The 11,712-nt window shown below is 36.1% G+C and overlaps 1 protein-coding gene across 1 annotated transcript in view; it reads right to left on the bottom strand.

Annotated features, from left to right (window-relative positions):
* usp24 (ubiquitin specific peptidase 24) overlaps window positions 1-11,712 on the bottom strand; it is a 69,222-nt gene that overhangs the window by 43,719 nt on the left and 13,791 nt on the right. Inside the window, exons 2-7 of the mRNA XM_016498346.1 lie at window positions 3,848-4,016; window positions 3,688-3,755; window positions 3,423-3,566; window positions 2,402-2,524; window positions 1,924-1,959; window positions 1,739-1,804 (exon numbers count right to left, since the gene is read on the bottom strand). Coding sequence (XP_016353832.1) covers window positions 1,739-1,804; window positions 1,924-1,959; window positions 2,402-2,524; window positions 3,423-3,566; window positions 3,688-3,755; window positions 3,848-4,016 — 606 coding nt within the window. The remainder of the gene's footprint in view (window positions 1-1,738; window positions 1,805-1,923; window positions 1,960-2,401; window positions 2,525-3,422; window positions 3,567-3,687; window positions 3,756-3,847; window positions 4,017-11,712) is intronic.

Below are 11,712 nucleotides of genomic sequence, written 5' to 3'. Positions count from 1 at the left end.
AAACACATTTCATTACACCAAATACACAAAATAATGTTATTTTTAGCAGCATCATATGACCCCTTTAAGATATTAATAAAGAAATATATAAATAGATAGAGGGTTGCCAACTCTCACGCATTCAGCATGAGACAGTCAGAATTCACTCAATGCTAAACTCCACACGTAGACACGATGTAAATAAGATATTATAAGTGCAGTTTAGAGAGCTTCATTGATTATAACAGAACATTGTGAGATTGCGATAAATTGAAGTGAGTGACAGCTTTTTAGTGATTATATGGAACGCTATTTGCTCGCTTTCTAGGCTATAATCAATTCAGAATTTGAATAAAAGTTTTGTTTTACATGCAGGACCAGCGGCCACATACCCTGTACATGCAGCATGTACACATATAAATTCACTTTCAAAATAGTTTTGCAATCAGGGTTAGTTCAGGTAAGCAATTGCTTAGCCTGGAAATTGAAGTATTTCAATTTAGTTGAAAAATCGCTCCTCTTCATAACATAAGGATCACGTCCAACATATGTTGTGATTTTCTGTTCATACCTTTCTCTTGTAATAGTGTCTAAACCAGTACAGTACGGACTTTCCTCCATCTCATCCATTCTGCTTTTCACTTCCTGCCCTCCATCTGAATTTCGCGCGTCATCAGAATCACGTGATTGCAAACAAGCTATTGACTCACAATCAACTTGTGTTCCATCCCGTCTATCTGTCTGTCCCTATAAAACATTAGTTGGTGTTTGAGAGCTGTGTGGTAGAATTTTTTGCCATTATCCCACTAACTCAATTTTTTATATTTTTCAGACAAGCGTACCACCTCAGAGGGCTTGATGAGAAATAGCGTTTAAAAGAATATCTTAATAACTGGCCTGAATGCTTTTTTTACAAGCAATATGAATGTGGCATCTCATGTTTTCTCTCATCCCCCTGCTCTCGTCTCTTTCTCACTGTCTGCTGTGAGTAGGATGCTCTCCGTGATGGTGATAAACATCCTGAGCTCTTTAGCACACATGCTATAATAGAATCTGCCCTCGTTCTGCTCGCTCTCTCTCTTCATCTCAGTCATTCTGCCTCTTTTCATCCAGACACCCATACTTTGATGGATTATCCATGAATTATCCATTCATTTCTTTGCAATTCCATTAAGATGCTCACAGGTCTCTCAACCCAAAGATAGCCAGTCCTGCTCATATCTGGGACATCTAAACTTGTAGCCTGTACCGAGTGTGCAACCAACAGCTCTTTTATATTTAAGGTGTGGTACAAGGTTTTTATTTAGCTTTTTCAAATTTGTTTTTAATTTGAAACCCTTTTTTTCAAAGTTTCCTTTTTCTTTACATCACAATTTCGTTTTAGTCCATTTCAGTAGAGTTGGCTAAGAAATCATTTGAGGAAATAACAGAACATTGGCAGAGTTTACATTTACATCTACACTAAACAAGCTTTGAGGAAAGAAGCCGCATCTGTGTTTACACAGAAATCACAATTACAGGAAACAACGTTTTAGCTCAGTAATTTCGGTTGCTTGATTCTCAACTAAATATAATTACGTCGCATTCACTTCACAAGGGATGCACCAAAGTTTGGGCTGACACAGATAAGCCAATAATTATAATTATTATAATATCAACAATAATTGTCATATTTTTATTGGCCTTGGACATATGCAATAAATAACGATTTCACTTTACATCACTAACATTTAAAGACATCCAGAGTTCACAGTCTTACCCCAATCTCCATCTCTTCCTGGTTGAGCTTGCACTGAATTGCTGTGAAGCCTCCCATCTCTCCAAACTGCAAATATAAGCCAGAGACATATTCAGAGTCATCGAACACCACATAGATCTGTCTAATGTCAGGTAATATATTATAATATAACTCCTTCTATCAGTGTTTGTTCCTTAAGTTCTTACCCGATTCACCAAGTCCACCAGCCAGCCGTGAGGTTCCTGGTCCAATCAGAACACAAAACATAACGTAGTAAAACAAACATAACGTAGCAAAACAACGTAGTTTCTTTGCAAGTTATATCATTTTATCTTAAGAGAATACTATACTTCATGGTGTAAAACTCAATTACTTAAACATAAATGACTCCTTATTGCTGTGCAGTTAAGTTTCTTAGTTGCAAAAATACACTAACAGACAGTTTTTGCCATCAAAAAGTACAATTTCTTAATCATAAACTCCCTGACTCTTTCATTCACTATCCTCCCATCAAACATGGACACTTTTGTAAAAAAAAACAAAAAAAAAACACCGCGCCACTATTTTGCTGAAAACGTGTTGAAATCTTCAAAACCATTTTTTTCTGTCCTTTAGCAAGAACTGTCCAGTCAACTGTCAAGCCAAAAGCACACGTACGCACCCACACATGTACATTTGCAGTACCTTCTGGTAGCTGGAGCTGGGAGAAACAGCGAACATGCTGTCCTCTCCAAACACTTCTGCCCAGTTCCTCTGACAGGCCTTCATCCGATTCTTAAAGTGATACTCATTATCAGGGTTAAAAGCCTGTCAATACAAAAGTACAAGGAAACAAGTTAAGCCCAGGATGGTCTGACATAGGTCCATGTTCACAATATATTTGCAGTGAATTTGTTGGTGATATGAAATTACACAACTCTCATAAGATTGATAGATAACCCAAGTTGAGTTTCTTCCTTCTGTTGAACACGAAATAAGATATTTTGAAGAATGCTGGTAACAAAACAGTTTCTGGTCAGTTGTTATTATTTTTTCCATACTATGGAAGTCAATGGCTACTGACAACTGTTTGTTCCCCAACATTCTTCAAAATATCTTCTTCTGTGTTACCAATATTCAGAAGAAACACACACACACACACACACACATGTATATATATGTAAATATTGCATAGTATACATTTAACATTTATGTATTGTATTAAAAATAACATGCATACAACACAAGTGATATTAATTATATGAAATAAATAAATAATTACTTGCTTCATATAAATTGATTAATATATTTAATTTAACAAAAAATCCATTAAATATAATTTGGTGAAAATTTTGTGACAAACTTATTTTTACTAAAATATTACTAGAATATTTATCTAGAACTATTTTAGATACTCTTTTACAACATTTTCTATACTTTTTTAAATTCCTATTTTACTATACTTCCTTGGTGTATTTTACTTCTTACATTAAAGTTTATGAATCTACTTGGCTACAATAACTGTTTGGTTAAAATGTTAATTTGCTAAAAATGTTAATTTCTGATAAAAAAAAAATATAAATGTTAATATTATAAAGATAGAAGGGAAAACATAAGGAATATTGCCAAAAATATATTTTTTTTGTTGCATCATCCAGTCTTAGTCAGATGTTTTGTAGAAGCTAACCACAGTAACTAGTATGTAATAGCAAAAGGGTGTGTGTACCATAGTGAGAACTCCCATGAGGCCGATGGGTATCGGATCCTGTTTGACTCTCTCCGCGACCAGATCCACCAGCAGCATTAGCATGTTGTAGATGCCCTCATGAATCTCAGTTCCCCACTTGTGCACCGCACTGGACGTCAGCAACTACAACACCATTTAACACCTTCATTTTTAATCTTACCACATCTCACCATTTCTAACAACTTATTACAAACTCCTGAGAGCTTTTGTGTTTACATGCCTGCTTATTCAAACACACACACACCTTTTTGAAGGCTTCAGGCATGCAACGGTCAACAAATCTCTTACAGTTCTCATCTGCATCGGCCAGGCCTACAGTGAGGAAAAGAGATTTCAGATGTGACATTTTTTTCTACAGAACACAAATATTCAGACATGTACATAAAAAAGCCAGAAGAACTCACCCAGTCTGGCCAGGCAGGTGGAGGCGATGAGGCACTTGCCGAGAGATTCCTCTCTCTTGTACGGGATGGACCAGTGATCAGTGAACACTCTGCTCTCCAGCTCATACAGATTAGTGGTGGGGAACTCCATACTGTTCCCAGAACAGTTTCCGTTCTCATCATTACTCCTCTATAAGAGACAGAAAGACAGAGATGTGTCACAATATGAAGATTTGCGGTTACTCATTTTTCATGTATTACAGTATTGGGTCAAAATCAAATCAATTTGAGCGCGATTTAAACCCGGATTCGTCTGAAAAAAGTTTGTCTGCCTTGGGAAAGCTAGCGTGTCTCCGACATGATAACACTCGTTGCCTTCTCTAGTGCAGCTCAACCAGGTCTCGTCCCATTCGTCGATATTTGTGATATCACAAATCCCGGAAAATATGCGTTGTAGTCCAAACAAATCGTTCGTTGTAGTTTTTGAAAAGTGATTTCTGTTAAATAAAATACCTCCTTTTGAACTGGACAGCAACATTAAAGACTAACTAAAGTTGAAAAAGTGAAAAAGCATAATAGGACCCCTTTAAAGCTTTTACATCAGTTTGGGGCCAGGGTCTCTTAAGTTCAGCAAGGCTGCATTCGTTATTTCTGATCAAAAATATAGTAAAAAAAAAAGGTAATATTGCCAAACATTATTACAATTTAAAATAACTATTTCTATTTAAATAATGATCAGAATGTAAATGTAATTTATTCCTGTGATGCAAAGCTGAATTTTCAGCATCATTACTCCAGTCTTCAGTGTCACATGATCCTTCAGAAATCATTCTAATATGCTGATTTGGTGCCCAAGAAACATTTCTGATTATTATCTAATAGTTGTGCTGTTTAATATTTTTGTGGAAAGCATGATATATTTTTTTCAGGGTTTTTTGACGAACAGAAATTTTAAAAGAACAACATTTATTTGAAATAGAAAACTTTTCATATATATTTTTCACACACACACACACACACACACGTCATGCATAATGGTTGACAACCAACAGCTACATTATGTTATGTGTTCACCAATACAGGACTGACACCTAAGGAACAGGATGGATGTTGGTCAATAAAGGCCTAAATAACACAATTTAACCAATTTTTTAAATTTATTTTTTGCAAATTAACACAATATTGTTGAAATTTTATTTCTTTTATACAATACCCACTTGAAATCCATTCAAAAACATTAAAGAAGGGCTATCAGACAAATATCTGATAAATTAGCCTGGCTAATATATATCAGACTTTTAAATCTTCATTTCAAAACAGTGTGAGACTGACAGATGTCCTTTACTGTCTTGTGCGACTTCCACATATCTCGTTTTAAACCAAATTTAATGTATCATCTACGTCATACGTTTCACATTCATAATTAATGATGAAATCTGGAGTGCGGTTACCCAAGAAACTAGCGCAGAAGCTAGCAGCACAGATTTGTTGTTGATGGGTGGAGTGCAAAATTAAATTCTGATTTCTGAGGCCATTTATGTTTAGCTTTGCTGCAGTTATATCGCAACTTTAAAGGCCAGGTTGTTTTGTGATTATCAGCACACACGCTGCAGTAGATTACTGCATTACTGAGGACTCTGTGTATAGGAAACACTTCTGCCAGGGGAATATTAGTATACAAGACATATGTTTGCCCTTGAGTGAGTGGAATGAGTGAATGTGCAATCACGTCTGGAAAGACTGAGCGCAACCACACAGTGAAAGTCACCTTCACTTTTTCTGTTCCTCAGGGGAACGTCAGATGTCTATGCCATTCCCAAAGTCCGGAAATCAGTGATTTTCAAAGTCAGAGGGGAAAAGCGAGATCCGTTTTAGACCTGAGATTAGGAGTGAATGCCTCCATGTGGGCAGGGTCAGAGTTCAAGGGTTAAATTAAGCTTCTTTTGACCTGACTGAACTTCAGCTGTTTCTATTTACTTATTAAAGAGCCATTATGAAGCAGCTTTAACACTAAGCTGAGCTCAAACTGAGAGGAGCGACTGTGACAGAGATGTTTCATTGATTCTGAGGAGCTTCAGGTTTTGACTAGACTTCATTGTGTACTATGAATGATGACAAAGCACATTCACGCCGGAACTTAAACCATCTAACCAAGCACAAAGGCGAATCTTGGTTATAAAGTCAACTTTACATTAGGGCTGCGCCGATCCGATATTCATATCGGGTATCGGCTCCGATAGTGACATTTTTCTCGGATCGGGTATCGGTCAGAGAGGGCCGATCCAAATCCGAGATTTTATTTTATTTTTTTCCCGATTGTGCGAATTATTCTGTGTTACTTCTGAAGCCATACGATAGCTTAATGTGAGCTACATATTAATATTTAAGTCCTTACATTAAAGTTCACACAAACTCTTTTCTCCGCTGTGGCTGTCAGTCATTCGTTCAGTCTTTAAACCCTGGTCGCGTTCGGTTACACCAGTCTGCTCGATAAAGCTCTCTTCAAGATCATTCTGTGTTCCCCGTTATACTTGATTTGTAAATACATGTCTATGATTTTGCAAAAAGGACTTTATCTTCTTGCCGGAATTTAATGTTGTTTTGTTACTTGCTACCGGGTGTCTGTGAGAACAAAACACGGGTGTAGAAAAGACTATAAATTGTTTTTAAATGTGCACAGTAACTGAAATTTAAAACTGTTAAAAGAAAGGCTCAATAACTGTTTTTTCACTAAATGTTTGGATTTCTAAAATTATTGTGCACTGATTTTTCTAGAATAACTTTTGCTGCCGAATTATCCACTAACCTAGTTTATGATACATTTTTGTCATAGATTATAAATATACATAGGCCTATATTTTTTCATATTTATTTTATTTTTCTTTATAATGAAGTAGTCTGTATCTAGTAGATTGTGAAAGAATGACTATCAGTTCCACACACAGAGATATATAAATTCTACATTTATTTAAATGAGGGGAAAAAACTTCACCGGTATCGGCCAATACCGAACCCTAGGTATCAGAATCGATATCGGAGGCGAAAAAGGCGGATCGGAGCATCCCTACTTTACATAGGCCGATGTTGCAGATCAATTTCATATTTCAAGAACAGCCTCTTCACAACTATTAGACTGCTCAGCAAGTAATGCGTCTCAAATATCGCAAATCTGTGCTAAATGAACTATTACAACTAACTCTATACTTTTTGTATTTTTCTGCATTTATGTTTGGTCAGTATGTATTGTCTACTGTACATTTCAGTCCAGTAATCACACTCTCTCTCATCTGTAGCAAAACTACACCAACCGCAGGCCCAGGTACGGTTACATTAGCAAAAATTCACTTAAATTTTCAGGCAAGAAAGGACCATTGTCGATAGTATAGCGATATATGAAGCACCGCTCACAACTAAGTCACTTTCAAACCAAGTAACTTTCTTTTGGTCAGCTTGGCAAATTCGCATGGCCAACTTAAAACGTTTGCTCTAATGCAAAACTCCCAATTGCACGGAATCTTATTGAAATGCATGGACTTTGTTTGCAAAATTTTGCAGAACAAAGGTAAATGTGAAGTTTTGTTCATCTTCTGCCCATCTGCACAGCATTTCTTTCCTTCCATTTAGGCTACTTGTTTAGGGACATAATATATAAGCCAGGCTTATTTTCAAATCATCTAGTAAATACCATGTAAAATGAATGGTACACTAAATGCAATTCAAATGAACATTTTATGTTTTAGCTTAAAGCCATCTTCAGCTGTTACTTATTAGCTACTAGCTTTTTTTATAATATTTTTATGTAAAAAAACAATTTTTTTACATCCCATATCCTTGCATGTTTATTCAGGGCTTGACACTAACTCCCTGATGTTCAGCATTCAAGCAATTTTAAAACCATTCAAGCAAAAGGAAATGCGAAAGACAACTCAATTTGTTACTTGTACACTGTTAAGAGCCGGGGGGTGAAAACATTTTGCATTTGAAGATCAAGGTCAATTGTACTTAATTTGTCTTCCGGGAAACATGCAACTATCTTCTGTTGCTTCCAAAGGGCAGTACTAAATGGAAAAAAAAAATAAGAATAAGAACAATTCGGACATCTTCATCCTGTTCAAAAGTTTTCACCTCCCGGCTCTTAATGCATTGTGTTTCCTTCTGGAGCATCAGTGAATGTTTGAACTTTTTTTAATAGTTGTGTTCGAGTCTCTCAATTGTCCTCAGTGTGAAAAGATGGATCTCAAAATCATACAGTCACTGCTGGAAAGGGTTCAAATATGCAAAAGATGCTGGAAAACTGAAGAATCGGCAGGAGCTGGAGGATTTTTTTTTGAAGAACAGTGCTCAGTTTAACGGTTCAGAACAAACAAGGGACTCATGAACAACCAACACAACACAAAAAAACAGCCGTGGATCATCCAGGTAACGACACACAGTATTAAGATTCAATGGTATGTAAACTTTCGAACGGGGTCATTTTTATAAATTCTGCTGTTATTTTGTCTAGTGGACTCTATGTAAACATCTCTTATGTGAAAGAGCTTATTCAGGACAGTACTAAATATGAAATAACATACTTTTTTTTTCTTTTTTTAAATCCCTCTTATTTCTTCATATATGTGGAGATTCTGCAAGCACAACTGTACATCCCTGTTTCTTGCAGAGCAACTTTATGGCTGAATTGAACTCATTTCAAAATTGATCATCAATAATGAACTTGCCTCAGCTGAACAATGACACTATTTTCTTTTAAGAGTGCTTTACAGCAGATTGAACTCTTTGCGCCATTGAATCCTGTTCATCACTCTAAAGCTGTTTTGAAGCAGTGTGTGTTGTATGTAGCGTTATTTAAAGGGGCTTTCGCACCGGAGGAATCTTTCCATAGTTCCTAGAACTATTGCCAGAAGTACCTAGATTCACACGTGTTCGCACCGCAGGAACTAGGAATGATTTTAGTTCTAGGAACTCATTTTATGGGAACTAAATTAGCTCCTGCTTCAGAGTATGGTCTAAACTAGATATATAGGAACTATCAGTGATGTAAGTGTACACTGATTGGCCAAAAGCACGTGAAACACAGGCACCCGGGATTTTTAAAGCCATGCAAACATATTTACCCCACGAACATGGAAAACAGCGATAATGGCATTTTCCTGTTGTCTGCAGCAGTGTGTTCTTTTCTCAGCCTTGATGATTTGTAAGTTGTCATAGGAGATTTCGTCTCTTAGCCCCACTTTTTGCTCTTTCAATTGTGTAATTTGTTCTTACGTTCCGTCTCCAATATTACGAAACCCACGACACGCAACAAAAACGGCTCTGATCGTGGCATTCTCCATTTGCCAGTTGTTGCCATTTGCCAATCAGAAACAACCACCACCAAAAAAAAAAAAAAAACAGTCGTGGATCATCCAGGTAACCCCACACAGTATTAAGTACAAAGGGTTCCCAAACTTTTGAATGGGGTTATTTTAATAAGTTCAGCTATTTTTTTCTTGTGGACTAAATGTAAACATCTTTTATGTAAAATATCTTACTCAGAACAGTACTAAAAAAAATAACATGCAATTTGTATTATCTCTCTTATTTTGTTTAAATTATTCACATTTTCTGCAAGGGGTTCCCAAACTTTCGCATGCCACTGTATATATATATATATATTAAGGTCTTATTTGGCATCCAATCCTTGAAAAGTGACAGATAAATGCTTGTTTGCAGTGGAAATTAGGTGTAAATAAGTCATAATGACAGATGTCATTAAGGATGTTAAGGTTTGAGTTGTTATGAGAGTTACCTACATGATCTCATTACAACAGATTCTCTGCAACAGAAACATTAAACAGCTCTAGTGGAGCGATTGATTCATGAAAGATCTGTGCATTTCTGTTGACGGAGTCTGACAGCTGCTGTGTTTAGGAGAAACAAGACGCGGCATGAGAAGAGAGGCAGCGCTGGGAAAGCAGAAGAGAGGCAACAGGAACAAATGACTTATTCTGTTCTCTGGTGGAGGAAACCACCACCTGCACTATGTATGAGGACCTCGGAAGAGAGAGAGAGAGAGAGAGAGAGAGAGACAGAAATAAAGACCACGGAAGTCGAGCTGGGGCTTATTTTAACATTCTGATCACATAAATGCATTTACAAAAAATATAAAGACCACTGTATAAGATCATAAGACGGGAAAATCTCTTCTTATCGGAATATTTCAAGTCTGTTCTAAGTAGGAAAATATGCAAATTACAACCCACAAAAGATTAATTTGCATATATTTACAGTACACGTTATCATGTAACTCTCTTGTGATCTATATTTGTCAATGTTTATTAAATGATGACAGAAAAAGGTAGCTACTGACATCTGAAATGTCGCATTCATGTTGTCATGTACACTTGTCCCTGCTGAATTAAATTTAAAAAGCCTCCTCGGGAAACTGTGTGAAAATATAACCCATGCAAATGGCAGGGAAGTGGTGGTTGTTGGAAGTTTAACTTACTAACACATCTCCATATTACGATTATACCACGGTGACATTTAAAAGGTTTTAATTTTTTAAGTGTTAATCTGGGTTCATTAAGATTTTTTTATTAAGAAGTAATTTTATAAATATAATATTAATATTTTATTAATATTTGTATACATCCAGAATGCAATTGATCAAAAGTGACAGTTTATAATATTACGAAAGATTTCTATTTCCAATAAATGTTTTTCTTGAACTTTCTATTCATCAAGGAATCCTGAAAAAAAGTATCATGGTTTCCAAAAAAATAACACAACTGTTTTTAACATTGATAATAATAATAAATGTTTCTTGTGCACCAAATCAGCATTTATGAAGGATCATGCCTATTTGAAGGATAATTTCTCAAGGATCATATGACACTGAAGACTGGAGTAATGGCTTCTGAAAATTATTTAACCAAATTTTTAACCAATATTATCAACTAAACTCAGGACCACAATATTACCAATATTACTGTTTCCTGTGTTTTTGATCCATTAAATACAGCCTTGGTGTGCATAGGACACTATACTTTTATAATATATAATATAATATAATATAATATAACAATTCTATACTTTGTGTCTAAATAAATCAAATAAAACAATCAATTAAGAGCAATCATTTTAAATTCTACAAATACATTTAAGCATCACAACATTATAATGTACAGTATGAAAATGTACATTCTTTTTGAGATTTGTGAAAGGATACATTTAAGTGTTAAAATATTAGGGATGTGCCGATCCGATATTCATATCGGGTATCGGCTCCGATAGTGCCATTTTTCTCGGATTGGGTATCGGTCAGAGAGGGCCGATCCAAATCTGAGATTTTATTTTATTGTTGTGATTGGTTAGCTGTCCCAGTGCGTTGTGATTGGTGAACAGCTTAGACGGTGTTTCAATACTGCCACGCCCCTTGCTCCGTCTTTCAACAAAAACGTTTGGGCGAATCCGGCACTGTACTCACTCGTGTTGTGGAAGCTGTCCTCAAATTCAAATACATTATTTTCTATGAGTGTAGGCACACCGGCAGCGCCGTTCGGCGTCTGTCCGCGGCGCCCAGCTACTTCGTGTTATACTTGTAAGAATTGTTCTAGACATGCCGAAAATGCTTTGAGATTTGTAACTTTCTAGATCTTTTTTATGCCCAAACATACACAGTACACATTGACTAAAATTTAAAAAAGTGCAAAAGCATAATAGGACCCCTTTAAAACTGTTAAAAGAAAGGCTCAATAACTGTTGCACAGATATAACACACTACGCATCAATTTCTCTTCCCTTTGTGCTTTGCAGTTTTTAACACGAATCGCTTACAATGTGCGCACATTGTAAGCGCTTCGTGCTCATAGACTGTCAACCCTCTACATTGCGAGTAAATCACT

This window comes from Sinocyclocheilus anshuiensis, unplaced genomic scaffold, assembly GCF_001515605.1.
Source record: "Sinocyclocheilus anshuiensis isolate Anshui unplaced genomic scaffold, SAMN03320099.WGS_v1.1 scaffold801, whole genome shotgun sequence".
Taxonomy (NCBI): domain Eukaryota; kingdom Metazoa; phylum Chordata; class Actinopteri; order Cypriniformes; family Cyprinidae; genus Sinocyclocheilus; species Sinocyclocheilus anshuiensis.
This window is presented reverse-complemented; position numbering and strand designations above follow the sequence as displayed.